The sequence below is a fragment of the Macaca fascicularis genome, chromosome 13 (genome assembly GCF_037993035.2).
Source record: "Macaca fascicularis isolate 582-1 chromosome 13, T2T-MFA8v1.1".
NCBI lineage: Eukaryota > Metazoa > Chordata > Mammalia > Primates > Cercopithecidae > Macaca > Macaca fascicularis.
Genome location: NC_088387.1, coordinates 98,293,198 through 98,310,533, shown reverse-complemented (window position 1 = coordinate 98,310,533; position 17,336 = coordinate 98,293,198). Strand labels below are relative to the sequence as shown.

The window sequence follows — 17,336 nt, the reverse complement described above, 5'->3', positions numbered from 1 at the left end:
ACCTCGGCCTCCTAAAGTGCTGGGATTATAGGCATGAGCCACTGCACCCAGCCTTCTTTCCAATCTGTATACATTTTATTTCCTTTCTTTATCTTACTGGATTAGCTAGGACTTCCAGTACAACACTGATGAGGAATGGTGAGATGCAACATCCTTGTCTTGTTCCTGATCTTAGTGGGAAAGTGTCTAGTTTCTCGTGATTAAATATGATGTTAGATGGAGGCTTTTGCAGACATTCTTTACCAAGTTGAGGAAGTTCCCTTTCTATTCCTAGTTTGTGGGGGTTTTATTATGAATGGTTGTTAGATATTGTCTAATGCTGTTTCTGCATATGTTGATATGATTATATTATTTTTCTTCTTTAGACTGGTGATGTGATAGATTACATGAATTGATTTTCAGTGTTAACCCACTGCAGCCTCACATACCTAGGATAAATCCTGCACAGTTGTGGTGTTTACTTTTTTTTTTATACATAGTTGTATTCTGTTTGGTAATACTTTGTTGAGTATTTTTGCATATATGTTCATGATAAATTTTCTGTAGCTTTCCTTTCTTGTAATGTCTTTGGTTTTAGTATTAGCATAGTGTTATCCTTGTAGCATGAGTTAAAAGTTCCCTCTGCGGCCGGGCGCGGTGGCTCAAGCCTGTAATCCCAGCACTTTGGGAGGCCTAGACGGGCGGATCACGAGGTCAGGAGATCGAGACCATCCTGGCGAACATGGTGAAACCCCGTCTCTACTAAAAAATAAAAAAAAACTAGCCGGGCGAGGTGGCGGGCGCCTGTAGTCCCAGCTACTCGGGAGGCTGAGGCAGGAGAATGGTGTAAACCCGGGAGGCGGAGCTTGCAGTGAGCTGAGATCCGGCCACTGCACTCCAGCCTGGGCGACAGAGCGAGACTCTGTCTCAAAAAAAAAAAAAAAAAGTTCCCTCTGCTTCTATTTTCTGGAAGAGGTTATAGAGAATTGGTATTATTTCTTTCTTAAATTTTTGGTAGAATACTTCAGTGACATCATCCAGGCCCAGTGCTTCTGTTTTGGAAGGTTACATATTATTGATTTAATTCCCTTAGTATCCATAAGCCTGTTCATATTATCTGTTCCTTCTTGTGTGTGTTTTGATAGAGTGTGCCTTATAAAAAATTGGTTCATTTCATCTAAGTTATCAATTTTAGGGGCATAAAGCAGTTCTTAATGCCTTTGCTACTGTTTCTTCCTGTGCGTATACACTCAAAAGTGAAACAAACCCATTACCACCTGTTCAATGGAGCCAGAGCGCCCCAGTTTTCTGAACTGTATTTTATATCTCTTATTGTAGTTATTTTCTTTCTTTTTTTTTTAAAGACAGACTCTCGCTCTGTTGCCAGGCTGGAGTGCAGTGGCGTGATCTTGGCTCACTACAACCTCTGCCTCCCAGGTTCAAGCATTTCTCCTGCCTCAGCCTCCCAAGCAGCTGGGACTACAGGCGCCTGCCACCATGCCCGGCTAATTTTTGTATTTTTAGTAGAGATAGAGTTTCACCATGTTGGCCAGATGGTCTTGATCTCTTGACCTCATGATCCACCCACGTTGGCCTCCCAAAGTGCTGGGATTACAGGCATGAGCCACCGCACCCGGCCTACCAGTTATTTTCTCTCTCTCTCTCTCTCTTTTTTTTTTTTTTTTTTTTTTTTAATGTTTTTGTTTTTCTTTAGAGACAGGGTCTTACTCTGTTGCCCAGGCCTGGAGTACATTGACATGATCTCAGTTCACTGCAACCTTGGCCTCCTGGGCTCAGCCTCCCAAGTCGCTGGGGCTACAGGCTGCACCACCATGCCCAGCTAATTATTTTCTTTTTTTATAGAGATGGGGTTTCGCCATGTTGCCCAGGCTGGTCTCCAATTCCTGGGCTCAAGCAATTCTCCCACTTTGACCTCCCAAAATGCTGGGATTACAGGCATGAGCCATTGTGCCTGGCTGTATTTTCTATTATAACTATTTCCTACTATACATCTCCACTCCACTCTACTGTACTCTGAACCTCTTATAAACATAGACTGTTTCTTACTCATCTTCATATCTCCCTGTCACCTAGCATGTAGTAGATACTCAATAAATATTTGAGTAATTTGAATTCACATGATGAAGTTTAATAGAATTTACACATTAAGGCCGGGCGTGGTGGCTCACGCCTGTAATCCCAGCGCTTTGGGAGGCCGAGGCGGGCGGATCACAAGGTCAGGAGATCGAGACCACGGTGAAACCCCGTCTCTACTAAAAAAATACAAAAAATTAGCCGGGCGCGGTTGTGGGCGCCTGTAGTCCCAGCTACTCGGGAGGCTGAGGCAGGAGAATGGCGTGAACCCGGGAGGCGGAGCTTGCAGTGAGCCGAGATCGCGCCACTGCACTCCAGCCTGGGCGACAGAGCGAGACTCCGTCTCAAAAAAAAAAAAAAAGAATTTACACATTAAATAAATAACATGAAGGAATAAAATTTCAGCTACTCTGGATGCTCAGCTTTGTTGGCTTTGTATTTAGTAATTACTGATGGAGCACCAACTACCATCTGAACAGAAGAAACAGTTAAATACCAGAAAACATAAAATGGTTATAATGATATTACTAATATTTGAGAGTGTACTGTGTGCCAGTGTGTATACTGGTACTTACTATATACCATGTAAAGGCTTTTATATATGTTTTCATTTAATCTTCACAACAACCATGTGAAATAAGTGGTGGTATCTGTATTTTGCAAGCAAAGCAAATCACATAGAAGTTAAGTTTCTTACCCATTGTCAGTGTGACTAAATGAAGGCACTTAAATACAAACAGCAATGCCCAGACTTTTAGACAGTGTGCTATACTGCTATGTGACTATGCTGATTAAAGGGAGGGGAAAATCACTAGTGTTATAAGAAACCATCTTAGGGTGTAACTATTTCTGTGTAAGAGGTATCATGTCATTGCTTTGGAAAAGGCATAATACTTTGTGATAATGTGGAGTGTTTTAAGAGTATATACAAGTGGACTACCTAGGGAAGGAAAAAAAATGTATACCTAAGTTAAAGCACTGCCCTGAGTATCAGCATTTTAGTAACAATATAGTGATGGCCTTTTTTTTTTTTTTTTTAAGAGACAAGGTCTCACTATGTTGCCCAGGCTAAAATGCAGTGGTTAGTCACTGCATTCTAGTGGGCTCAGTCAGAGCACACTACAGCCTCAAACTCCTGGCCTCAAGTGATGCTCCTCAAGTGACTACAGACGTGCACCACCACGCCAAGGCTCAGTGATGGCTGTTTTCCATGACAGTCTAGCATAGTGATTAAGAGCAGAGGCACTGGTAGCTTGAGTTCAGTTCCTAGCACTGCCTTCTAATAGCTTTGTGGTCTCTGGCAAATTACTTAAGCTTTTTCTTCATCTATTAAATGGGGATAAAAATAATACCTACCTTTTAGGGTCATTGTGAGGATTTGAATGAGTTGGCACACATAAGGTACTTAGAATAGTTCTTTATAAGATGTCATGGTTAGGATCACAGACTTGGGAGACAGAGTAGTATGGTGGTAAGTTAACAGTTTCTAACTTATATTTCCTGGCACAGTATAAGAGGTATAAAAGTGTGATTGTTATTATTTATAGAATTTGAGAAATCATATTTCTGTACTTTTATAAACTTTCCTGTGTGATTTCAAAAGAGAACAACCAGAAACCATCTTTTCTAGCAAACAGAATCTTAGATAATGTTTCTTTTTTTTTTTTTTTTTTTTTTTTGAGACGGAGTCTCACTCTGTCGCCAGGCTGGAATGCCGTGGCATGATCTCGGCTCACTGCAGCCTCCGCCTCCCAGGTTCAAGCGATTCTTCTGCCTCAGCCTCCTGAGTAGCTGGGACTACAGGTATGCGCCACCACGCCTAGCTAATTTTTGTATTTTTAGTAGAGATGGGGTTTCATCACGTTGTCCAGGATGGTCTCGATCTCTTGACCCTGTGATCCACCCGCCTCAGCCTCCCAAAGTGCTGGGATTACAGGCAGGAGCCACTGTGCCCAGCCTCTCCAAAACATTCTTAAAACTCAGCCAGCTGTGGCAATGTGCGCCTATAGAACCAGCTACTTGGGGGAGAATCACTTGAGCCCAGGAGGTTGAGGCAGCAGTGAGCTGTAATCATGCACTCCATCCTGGGTGACAGAATGAGACTCTGTCTCAAAAATAAACAAATAAATCACTATAAATAAAGTCTTCAGTGGGAAATATTCTGAAGTGTGCAAAGGAGCAAAAATGCAATTGTTGCTGATGCATTATCCCCTTTAGTTCAAGAGTGTTTTCTGTTACCAAAAAATGCATAGTAATCCCTTTTAAACCCATTTTGAACCCTTTAAAAATAACACATTTTGGCCAGGAGCAATGGCTCACACCTGTAATCCCAGTACTTTGGGTGGCCAAGACAGGCATATCACTGAAGCCCAGGAGTTTGAGAGCAGCCTGGGCAACATGGTGAAATCCCATCTCTACAAAAATTAGCTGGACATGGTGGTGCAAGCCTGTAGTCCCAGCTACTTGGGGGTCTGAAGTGGGAAGACTGGTTGAGCCCTGGAGGTTGCGACTGTAGTGAGCTGAAATCGCGCCACTACACTCCAGCCTGCGTGACAGAGAGGGACCTTGTCTCAAAAAAACCTGAAAAAACAAAGAAAACACCACACATTTTTTACTCCAGACCAGTGGTTTTTAACCTGGAGAGATTTTGCACCTAGACACATTTGGCAATGTGAAGAGATGTTTTTGGTTGTTACAACACTGGGGATTGGGGATGGGCCAGGGATGAGGATCCTACTTGTTGTATCTCATGGGTAAAGGCCAAGGATACTGTTAAACATCTGCAACAGTGATCCCCAACTTTTTTGGCACCAGCGACTGGTTTTGTGGAAGACAGTTTTTCCACCGACCTGTGGGGGGAGAAGAGGAGATGATTTTGGAATGATTCAAGCACATTACATTTATTTGCACTTTATTTCTATTATTATTACATTGTAATGTATAATGAAATAATTATACAGCTCACCATAATGTAGAATTAGTGGGAGCCCTAAGCTTGTTTTCCTGCAACTAGATGGTCCCATTTGGGGGCGATGGGAAACAGCGACAGATCATGAGGCATTAGAGTCTCATAAGGAGCATGCAGCCTAGATCCCTTGGATGCTCAGTTCACAGGTTCATGCTCCTATGGGAATCTAATGCCACCACTGATCTGACAGGAGGCAGAGCTCAGGTGGTAATGTGAGCGATGGGAGTGACAGTAAATACAGATGAAGCTTTGCTTGCTCGCCTGTCTCTCACCACCTGCTGTATGACCTGGTTCCTGACAGGCCATGGGCCTAGGGATTGGGGATCCCAATCTCCAAGGCACAGGACACCTCAAACAGCAAAGCCTTATTCATTTCTAAATGTTAATAGAGCTGAAGTTGAGAAAACCCTGCTCTGAACTAAAAAGGGGTTAATGACTTCCCCAAGATTATATTAACTTAGAAGAGGGCCTGAACTACAGACATGCACATAGCATCTAAGTTCAATATCCTTAACTAGAACAAAGTAAGTAAATTTTTAGAGACCTAATAGTTAATAGTGCCTGTTTTTCTTTATCTTATTTAGGGTTTGTGAAACAGGATCTGATAATCAACCTCTTAGTAATAATCAACAATCAAATTGTGAATATTTTGTTGATAGCCTTTTTGAGGAAGCTCAGAAGGTTGGTTCCAAATGCGTGTCTCCCACTGAACAGAAGAAACAGGTAAATAAATGTCTATTACTTTTCTTTTTCTTCCAGTGTTTCTCAATATATGGATCTGTTAGAGGGTCCCTAAGGTCAAAATTGTTTTGTTTGTCTGAGACAAGGTCTTTCTCTGTCACCAAGACTGGAGTGCAGTGGCTCGATCCGATCTTGGCCCACGGCAGCCTCAAGCTCCTGGGTTCAAGCAGTCCTCCTGCCTCGGCTTTCCTGGGTAGCCTGCAGCTCAGGCACACACCACCATGCCCAGCTAATTGTTTTGTACTTTTGTAGAGATTGGGTCTTGCTTTGTTGCCCAGGCTGGTCTCAAATTCCTGGGCTCAAGTAGTTCTCCTGCCTTGGTTTCCCAAAGTGCTGGGATTATAGGTATGAGGCCAAAACTGTTTTCATAATAGATATTATTTCCCTTTTTCACTATGTTCACAAGCTAGGGACACCTATAATCCCAGCACTTTAGGAGGCTGAGGCAGAAGGATCACTTGAGCCTAGGAGTTAAAAACCAGTCTGGGCAATAAAGCAAGACCCATCTCTACAAAAGAATAAAAAAATTAACTGGGCATGGTGGCATGTGCCTGTAGTCCCAGGTTCTTGTGAGACTGAGTTGGGAGGATTGCTTGAGCTCAGGAGTTTGAGGCTGCAGTGAGCCATGACTGTACCACTGTACTGCAGCCTGGGTGACAGAGTGAGACCCTGACTGGTAAGGTAAGGGTAGGGTAAAGTAAAAAACTAACTGTTCATTTTGCACTGATACTGCAAAAGTAGTGGTGGGTAAAACTGCAACACCTTAGCAGGAATCAAGGCAGTGGCAACAAACTGCTGGCAGTTACAGGTTAACATCCCAAACCCACCGAATCCAAAAATCCAAAATGCTTCAAAATCCAAAATTTTTTTAGTGCTGACATGATGCTCAAAGGAGATGCTCATTGGGGGCATTTCAGATTTTGAGTTTTGAATTTGGAAAGCTCAACCAGCAAATATTTCAGAATCTGAAATTCAAAACCCTTCTGGTCCCAAGCATTTCAGATAAGGGATATTCAACCTGTACTTTATTCTTTGCATATACTTCCAAGGGGGAAAAAAAACTAATTTTAATTAAGAATGTCCTTGATGAAGCAGTAGAATTTATAAATTTTGTATCTCGGCCAGGCTTGGTGGCTCATGCCTGTAATCCCAGCACTTTGGAAGGCTGAGGCGGGCAGATCATGAGGTCAGGAGTTCAAGATCAGCCTAATCAACATGATGAAACCCGGTCTCTACTAAAAGTACAAAAATTAGCCAGGCATGGTGGCGCATGCCTATAGGCCCAGCTACTCAGGAGGCTGAGGCAGGAGAATTGCGTGAATCTGGGAGGTGGAGGTTGCAGTGAGCCGAGATTGCACCACTGCACTCCACCCTGGGCGACAGAGCTAGACTTGGTCTCAAAATAAATAAATAAATAATTTAATTAATTAATTATGTATCTCAAACCTTGAATATACATCTTAATATTCTGTGTGACAAAATGCAAAGTATACATAAAGTATTTCTATAATACACAGAAGTGTCTCAAGGAAAGGTGCAGTTATTTGAGATCAACAAACTGTCTGCTTTTTCATGGCATATTGTTTCTGCAAGAAAGAATGGTTTACATACAGACTATGGATATTCCAACTTGCTCTGTCACCCAGGCTGGAGTGCAATGGCAAGATCTCGGCTCATTGCAACCTCTGCCTCCCAGGTTCAAGCAATTCTTCTGCCTCAGCCTCCCTAGTAGCTGGGATTATAGGTGCGCACCACCATGCCTGGCTAATGATTTGTGTTTTTAGTAGAGATGGGGTTTCACCATGTTGGTAAGGTTGGTCTTGAACTCCTGACCTTGTGATCTGCCCGCCTTGACTTCCCAAAGTTCTGGGATTACAGGCGTAAGCCACCACACCTGGCCTAGCAGATATTTTCTTTTTTTTTTTTTGAGACAGAGTGTCGCTCCGTCACCCAAGCTGGAGTGCAGTGGTGCGATCTCGGCTCACTGCAAGCTCCGCCTTCCAGGTTCACGCCATTCTCCTGCCTCAGCCTCCCAAGTAGCTGGGACTATGGGCGCCCGCCACCACGCCTGGCTAATTTTTTGTATTTTTAGTAGAGACAGGGTTTCACAGTGTTAGCCAGGATGGTCTCGCTCTCCTGACCTTGCGATCCACCTGCCTTGGCCTCCCAAAGTGCTGGGATTACAGGTGTGAGCCTCCACGTCTGGCTTTTTTTTTATTTTTATTTTTTAAATTTTTTTATTTTTTGAGACAGAGTCTTGCTCTGTCACCCAGGATGGAGTGCAGTGGCACAATCGGCTCACTGCAACCTCCACCTCCTGGGTTCAAGCCATTCTCCTGCTTCAGCCTCCCCAGTAGCTGGGATTACAGGCATGCACCACCATGCCTAGCTAATTTTTACATTTTAGTAGAGATGGGGTTTCACCATGTTGGACAGGCTGGTCTCGAATTCCTGACCTTGTGATCCACCCGCCTCAGCCTCCCAAAGTACTGGGATTACAGGCATGAGCCACCGCGCCCAGCCCTGCCTGGTAGATAGTTTCTAATAATGAATGAAGTGAGCCTGACACTTCAAGGAAAACAACTTACAGTAGCTGTTGAAAATGATAAATTTTTATTTAACCAACTTTTGTTTTTTGAGACGGAGTCGCGCTCTGTCGCCCAGGCTGGAGTGCAGTGGCATGATCTCGGCTAAGTGCAAGCTTCGCCTCCCGGGTTCACACCATTCTCCTGCCTCAGCCTCCCCAGTAGCTGGGACTACAGGTGCCCGCCACCACACCTGGTTAATTTTTTTGTATTTTTAGTAGAGACAGGGTTTCACCGTGTTAGCCAGGATGGTCTCGATCTCTTGACCTTGTGATCTGCCCTCCTCGGCCTCCCAAAGTGCTGTGATTACAGGCATGAGCCACCGCGCCTGGCCTTAACCAACTTTTTAAGTGAAAATAACACTTTTAGAAAATTGCCACTATAGGCTGTGCTTGGTGGCTCACGCCTGTAATCCCACCACTTTGGGAGGCCAAGGTGGGTGAATCACTTGAGGCCAGGAGTTCAAGACTAGCCTGGCTAACATGGCGAAACTCTTTCTCTACTAAAAAATACAAAAAATTAGCTGGGCTTGGTGATGCACACCTGTAATCTCAGCTACTCAGGAGGTTAAGGCATGAGAATCACTTGAACCTGGGAGGCAGAGGTTGCAGTGAACCAAAATCGTGTCACTGCTCTCTAGCCTGGGTAACACAGCAAGACTGTCTCAAAAAAAAAAAGAAAAGAAAAAGCCACCATACCTTGACAGTTTCTCAAAACTTAAGGAATTTCCTAGTGAGATTAGTGTCATTTTGATAAATATAAATTTTATTATGTAATTAAATGTGTCAGCAGTTGAAAGATCTGCATAATTAAGAAAACCAGTATTTTCCAAATGACCAATATATGATGTTATAAAGTGATGCATGAGTAAAAGAGCCAAAGAATCACATATACTAAAAGATTTTAATGTAACAAGTATATGAAAAGATGGTTGGTAAGTTTCAGATTCCACATTCAGATTCTCAACTAACTTTTGAGATACTACTACTACTTATTAAATTTTGATGAAGTGTCAAAGAATATCCTGGGAAGGCTATTAAAATACTTCCTTTTCTAATTGCATAACTGTAAGAGGTTTGGTTTTTTAAAAAAACATTTCAGCCAGGCACGGTGGCTCAAGCCTGTAATCCTAGCACTTTGGTCAGGAGATCGAAACCATCCTGCCTAACCCGGTGAAACCCCGTCTCTACTAAAAAATACAAAAAACTAGCCGGGCGAAGTGGCGGGTGCCTGTAGTCCCAGCTACTCGAGAGGCTGAGGTAGGAGAATGGTGTAAACCTGGGAGGCAGAGCTTGCAGTGAGCTGAGATCTGGCCACTGCACTCCAGCCTGGGGGACAGAGCGAGACTCCGTCTCAAAAAAAAAAAAAGAAAAAGAAAAAAAAATTTTCAATCAAAATAACATGTCAAAGCAGACTGCAAACGGTACCAATTACGAGACCCCAGCTGATTTTTTGACTTGAGACATTTAAAAAAGTATTTATGAAAAATCCCTTCACTCTGATTTGGTTTTCAAATTAAAACTTAATCTATTAGTTCTAAAAGGCTTATGTTGAAAAGTAGCAGACTTGTTACTCCTTGGCCCTAGCATCTACTTTCTTTTTTCTTTTTTAAGTTGGCATTTCACTCCTGTTGCCCAGACTGGAGTGCAATGGTGCGACCTTGTCTCACCGCAGCTTCCGCCTCCCGGGTTCAAGCGATTCTCCTACCTCAGCCTGGGATTACAGGCATGCACCACCACGTCTGGCTAATTTGTATTTTTAGTAGAGACGGAGTTTCTCCATGTTGGTCAGGCTGGTCTTGAACTCCTGACCTCAGGTGATCCGCCTGCCTTGGCCTCCCAAAGTGCTAGGATTATAGGCATGAGCCACTGCATCCGGCCACATCTACTTTCCAGAGGCAACAAGTTATAACTCTTAGGTATTTCTACTGACACGAGCTTTCTGTTTCTGATAATATGCTAATAGTGATAGTTCTTGATTTTTCAGATTTTTGAATTATGTATTCACTTTGTATTATAGATAATAAGGATTTAACTCTTTTTCTACCTTCCCCCTCTCCCCAAATCACCTCTTCCCATTCTTCTAACATAGTTATGTTACAATTGGGGATTAAATCAATTGTTATTTGTATCTGTAAAAGTATAAATACCATACAACTGTACAGCATAAGCGAAAGCCACCATGCCTGGCCCACAAGTTAAAATTTTTCTAAGAGAAGACTGTGGTGAAACCCTCCTTCCTTCAGTGGACTGGTTGTCCACTGGGGAACTCTACTGCTCTTGCTCTGGAATCTATAATCCTGAGTATTCTCCTCTCTCCTGATTACACAATTCTATGCCTCGCCCAACATCACCTCCTCCTTATATTTTAATGTTTATGAAGCCAGTTGTATTAGTCCATGTTTACGCTGCTGATAAAGACATACCCGAGACTGGGAAGAAAGGAAGTTTAATTTGACTTACAGTTCCACATGGCTGGGAGGTCTCATGATCATGGCACCAGCAGCAGAAAATGAGCAAGAAGCGAAAGTGGAAACTCCTGATAAACCCTCCAGATCTTGTGAGACTTACTCACTATCACAAGAATTGCATGAGAAAGATGGGCCCCCATGATTTAATTATCTCCCCCTTGGTCCCTCCCACAACACATGGGAATTCTGGGAGATACAATTCAGCTTGAGATTTTGGTGGGGACACAGCGAAACCATATCAATGATTTTAATTTTTTGTAGAAACTGGGTCTTGCTATGTTGCCAGGGCTGGTGTCCAACTCCTAGGCTCAAGCAGTCGTGCCTTGGCCTCCCAAAGTGCCCAAAGTGCTGGGATTACAGGAGTGAACCACCCTACCCAGCTTGAATAGTGATAGAAGAAATTTTCAAAGAACATTCAATCCTACTACATTTTATTAACATGATGCATTTTGTTTCCTACTGTTTTGCAGGTAGATGTAAATATAAAATTATGGAAAAACGGATTCACCGTCAACGATGATTTCAGAAGTTATTCCGATGGTGCCAGTCAGCAGTTTTTGAACTCCATCAAAAAAGGGTGAGTAGCCAGGTGTGGTGGCTCAAGCCTGTAATCCCAAAACTTTGGCAGACTATGGCGAGAGGATTGCTTGAGCTCAGGAGTTCAAGGCCAGCCTGGGTAGTAACATAGCCAGACCTTATCTCTACTTAAAAAAAACATTACCCAGCCAGCCCAGCTACTCAGGATTGCTTGCACGTGGGAGATTGAGGCTACAGTGAGACATACTTGCATCCTGCACTCCAGCCTGGGCAACAGCACGAGGCCCTGTCTCCAAAAAAAAAAAAAGGCAGGGGATGGGGGGCAGCGGGCATGGTGGCTCGTGCCTGTGATCCCAGCACTTTGGGAGGCCGAGGCGGGCAGATCACCTGAGGTTGGGAGTTCCAGACCAGCCTGACCAACATGGAGAAACCCCATCTCTACTAAAAATACAAAATTAGCCAAGTGTGGTGGCACATGCCTGTAATCCCAGCTACTCGGGAGGCTGAGGCAGGAGAATGGCTGAAATCCAAGAGGCGGAGGTTGCAGTGAGCCAAGATTGCACCATTGCACTCTAGCCTGGGCAACAAGAGCAAAACTCCATCTCAAAAACAAAACAAAACAAAAACAAGGTGGGGTAAGTAATCTTTGTAATAGGAAGATACTTTAGGCATTTTTTTTTTTTTTTGGTGAAAGAATCTATGTTAATGTTCACACACCCCCTACACATTCACAGATACACTTTTTCTTTTGTACATTCACATTTTTATAAGATGAATTTTCTTAAGAGAACCACAACTACAGGTTTTTTTTCAAGATGGTGTCTCGCTCTTTCACTCAGGCTGGAGTACGGTGGCATGATCTCAGCTCAATGCAGCCTCCGCATTCTGGGGTCAAGTGATTCTCGTGCCTCAGCCTCCCGAGTAGGTGAGATTACAGGTGCCTGCCACGGTGCCCGTCTAATTTTTATATTTTTAGTAAAGAACAGGGTTTTACCATGTTGGCCAGGCTAGTCTCGAACTCCTTACCTCAAGTGATGATCTGCCTGCTCTGCCTCCCAAAGTGCTGAGATTACAGGTGTGAGCCACTACGCCCAGCCAACAACTATAATTTTGAAGAAAGTTTAGGAACTTGAATTCTGATCAACTCAAATCTTACTTAAACTAATTTACTAAGTATTTTCTAATACCTCATTTTCTTTATTATTTAATATTTATGTTTAAATATCTTTAAAGTCTTTAAAATAATCATGGTAGAACTCTCTCTGACCCTTCTCTGGCTTGGCAGGCTGCCCGATTAATGAATAAAAATTTTAAAAGAAAAAAAATTGTTGCCGGACACACTGGCTCACATCTGTAATCCCAGCACTTTGGGAGGCTGAGGCCGGTAGATCACAAGGTCAGGAGTTCGAGACCAGCCTGGCCAACATAGTGAAACCCCATCTCTACTAAAAATACAAAAATTAGCCGTGCATGTTGGCACATGCCTGTTAGTCCCAGCTACTCGGGAGGCTGAGGCAGGAGAATCGCTTGAACCCGCGAGGCAGAGGCTGTGGTGAGCCGAGATCATACCACTGCACCCTGGCCTGGGCAACAGAGCCAGACTCCATCTCAAAAAAAAAAAAATTGTAATGTTTACTATATATTTATGAATCTTAAGTATTATACATGCTTGGTCTAGAAAATTTTTTTAAGTATTAAGAACTCGAAAATCAGCCAGGCGTTGTGGCTCATGCCTGTAATCGCAGCACTTTGGGAGGCCGAGGTGGGTGGATCACCTGTGGTCAGGAGTTCAAGACCAGCCTCGCCAACATGGCGAAACCCCATCTCTACTAAAATATACTAAAATTAGCCGGGCAAAGTAGCAGGCGCCTGTAATCTCAGCTATTTCAGAGGCTGAGGCAGGGAGAATTGCTTGAACCCAGGAGGCGGAGGTTGCAGTGAGCCAAGATGGTGCCACTGCGCTTCAGCCTGGGTGACAGAGCGAGATTCTGTCTCAAAAAAAAAGAACTTAAAAATCACTTATAATTTAACCACTCACAAGTAACTATTGTTAACATTTTTGTTGAATTTCATTCTATCATTTCTGTCCATAGATGCATATATATACTACATATATATTTATGTTTAAAACAATTTTAAAATCATCATCAAATATTTCAATATATCTGAATATTATTTTATCACAACAGTGCCCCATAATTTTTATATATACTTAAATGTTCTTGGCAACATAGATTTTTTTGTTTTTATGTTTTTTGAGGCTGGAGTGCAGTGGCATGATCATAGCTCACTGCAGCTTCAAACTCCCCATCTCAAGTGGTCCTCCTACCTCGGCCTCCCAAATAACTGGAACTATAGGTGTGTGTCACCATGCCCAGCTAATTTTTTAAAAATTTTTAGTAGAGATGAAATCTTGCTATGTTACCCAGGCTGGTCTCAAACTCCCGAGCTCAAGCGATCCTCCTGCCTCGACCTGCCAAAGTGCTGGGATTACCAGCGTGAGCCACCATGCCCAGCCAAGTATTTTAAACTTTGCCACTATGAAAAATATTTTTGACTATTTTCTTGTACTTATGTAAAAAAAAAAAAACCCAGCTTTGTTTAGATATAATTAACCTACCATAAAATTCATCCCTTTGAAGTATATAGTTCAGTATTTTTAATACGTCTACAGAGTTTTACAGTCATCAGCACAGTCTAATTTCAGAATATCATTATCACCCCCAAAAGCCAAATATATTGCTGAAAGAAAAAAAAAATCAGATACTAGAAGTCACTCTCCATTTTTCCCTTCACTGCAGCCCTAACATAACCATGAATCCACTTTGTGTCTATCTCTATGGATTTCCGTCTCTATGTATTTGCCTGTTCAACTCATTTTCACATTTTGGGCTATTATGAATAATGCTACTATGAACATTTATATACAAGTTTTTGTGTGGTCATATGGTTTCATTTCTCTCAGGTATAAATCTAGGAGTGGAATTATTAACTCTTATGTTGACTTTATGAAGAACTGCCCAAATGTATTCCAAAATGGCTGTACCATTTAACATTCCTACCAGCCATGTATGAGGGTTCCAATTTTCCACATCCTAATACATGTTAGCTTCTGTTTTTTTAAATTATAGCCATTTTAGTGGTTGTGAAGGGGTATGTCATTCTGGTTTTGATTTACATTTCTCTAATGACCAGTGATGTTGAGTGTCTTTTCATGTGCTTATTGGCCATTTGTACATCTTCTTTGGAGAAATGTCTGTTCAAATCCTCTGTCCAGTTTTTTGCTTTTTTTTTTTTTTTTTTTTTTTTGAGACAGAGTCTTACTCTGTCGGCCAGGCTGGAGTGCAGTGGCATGATCTCGGCTCATTGCAACCTCCACCTCCCAGGTTCAAGTGATTCTCCTGCCTCAGCCTCCCAAGTAGCTGGGATTACAGGCATGTACCACCACACCCGGCTAGGGTTTTACCATGTTGGCCAGGCTGGTCTTGAACTCCTGACCTCTGGTGATCCACCTGCCTGGGCCTTTCACATTGCTGGGATTAGAGGCGTGAGCCACTGTGCTTAGCCTGTTTATATTTTCAGGTGGGTTATTTGCCTTTTTGTTGTAAGAATTCTTCATTTTTTCTGAATACAAATTCCTTATCAGATACATGATTTGCGAATATTTTATCTCATTCTTTGAGTGCCTTTTAACTCAAACAGAAAAAAATAAAACAATTACATAGAATTGCGGTATGTATAGAGTGGTATTTATTCACTAAAATATTTTTTAAACTTTCTTATTGAAGTATGGCTTATCTACACAAAAATAAAGGCCAGGTAGGCCAGGTGCAGTGGCTAATGCCTGTAATCTCAGCACTTTGGGAGGCGAAGGCAGGAGGATCATTTGAGCCCAGGAATTAAACCAGCCCTGGCAACATAGCGAGAACCTTTCTCTACAAAAAAAAACCTAAAAAATCACCTGGGTGGCGCACGCCTGTAGTCTTGGCTACTCAGGCAGCTAAGATGGGACAATTGCTTGAGCCCAAGAGGTCGCAGCTACAGTGAGCCATGTTGGTGCCACTGGACTCCAGCCTGGGCAACAGAGTGAGCTCCTATCTCAAAAAAAAAAGAAAGAAAAAGAAAAAAGAAAAGTACAGAAATCATAAATATATACTAAATGAATTTGTGTTATTTCTGTTATCAGAATAAATCAACTACTTTATTAGAATTTGTTAAAATTTGTCCTTTGGCCAGGCGTGGTGGCTCACACCTGTAATCCCAACACTTTGGGAGGCTGAGGTGGGCAGATCACTTGAGCCTAGGAGTTCAGGACCAGCCTGGACAACATGGTGAAACCCCATCTTTACAAAAAATACAAAAATTAGCTGGGCATGGTGGCCTATAGTCCCAACTACTCAGGAGTCTGAGGCAGGAGCATCGCTTCAGCCCAGGAGGTCATGCAGTGAGCCATGATTGCACCTCTGCACTCCAGCCTGGGCAACAGAATGAGACCCTGTCCATCCCACCCCCACCAAAAACAAAAACAAAAAACTCAAATTGCTTAGTTAACAGCGATGTCCAGTCTTTTGGCTTCCTGGGTTACATTGGAAGAAGAAGAATGGTCTTGGGGCACACATAAAATACGAAAATACACTAATACTAACGATAGCCAATAAGCTTAAAAAAATTGCAAAAAAATCTCATAAATCTCATAATGTTTTAAGAAAGTTTACAAATTTTTGTTGGGTCATATTCAAAGCCATCCCAAGCCACCGGTTGGACAAGCTTGGTGTAGTATATAGTCATCAAGTATTTCATGACTTTAGTACTATTCTAGGTACTGCTATAAAACTCATGCTGGTTGCGGGGCGGTGGTTCACGCCTATAATCCCAGCACTTTGGGAGGCTGAGGGAGGAAGATCGCTTGAGCCCAGGAGTTCAAGACCAGCCTGGACAAGATCCTGTCTCTACAGAAAATTTTAAAAATATATGTTTTCACAATAAAAGATAATAATAATTAAAACTCATGCTATTCATGAGCTTATGGTCTTAAAAATTATATTGTTCTTATGGGTTTTTGGTGTTGTTCATATTATTTAACTACATTGTTTTGAATATATTTGGTTATTTCATTGTAGGGAATATTATATATCTTATTTCTGTATATTTCTACGTATTATTCATTTTTTGTATGTACAGAATGTTTTTCAGAGAAATAAAATACCCGGGGAGCTTTATCATTTTATTTCTTTGTTTTCCAAGGGAATTACCTTCAGAATTACAGGGAATTTTTGATAAAGAGGAGGTGGACGTTAAAGTTGAAGACAAGAAAAATGAAATATGTTTGTCTACAAAGCCTGTGTTCCAGCCCTTTTCAGGACAGGGTCACAGACTAGGAAGGTAAGTATGCCTATTGTCTTGTTTTCCATAGATCAAGGCTTAACTAATATTCTGTCTATCATTGTTTTACCCATGTAGACCACATGAATAGAGCTTATCATTTCTCCCATTGGAAATTAGATTTTTTTTAATGTTAATTTTTATGAGGACTCCTAAGTCATAGTTACCTAAGTGTATATTCACAATGCCTGGCCGGGTGCAATGGCTCATGCCTGTAATCCCAGCACTTTGGGAGGCCAAGGTGGGCGGATCACCTGAGGTCAGGAGTTCGAGACCAGCCAGACAAACATGGAGAAACCCTGTCTCTACTAAAAATACAAAAAAATTAGCCAGTCATGGTGGCACATGTCTGTAATCCCCGCTCCTCAGGAGGCTAAGGCAGGAGAATCGCTTGAACCCAGGAGGCAGAGGTTGCAGTGAGCCAAGATCGTGCCATTGCTCTCCAGTCTAGGCAACAAGAGTGAAACTCCATTTCAAAAAAAAAAAAAAATGCCAGCACCACACTAAAAAATCTTGGAGGTTTTTTTGGTTTTTTCAAATCAGAAGGGCTTGGCTCTTTATGGACAGAATTCAATTGGTA

At 42.3% G+C, this 17,336-nt stretch overlaps 1 protein-coding gene across 16 annotated transcripts in view; it reads left to right on the top strand.

The window, feature by feature from the left end:
* Positions 1-17,336, top strand: part of UBXN2A (UBX domain protein 2A) — a 68,137-nt gene that overhangs the window by 40,202 nt on the left and 10,599 nt on the right. For 8 of the 16 annotated variants that reach the window (XM_065527679.2, XM_074012254.1, XM_005576449.5 and 5 more), the window contains exons 3-5: positions 5,626-5,764; positions 11,308-11,414; positions 16,619-16,756. In XM_065527679.2, the coding sequence (XP_065383751.1) occupies positions 5,626-5,764; positions 11,308-11,414; positions 16,619-16,756 (384 nt within the window). Of the gene's footprint in view, positions 1-3,755; positions 3,877-5,625; positions 5,765-11,307; positions 11,415-16,618; positions 16,757-17,336 lie in introns of all 16 variants that reach the window. The other 8 variants (XM_065527673.2, XM_065527672.2, XM_065527676.2 and 5 more) reach the window with 2 other exon arrangements.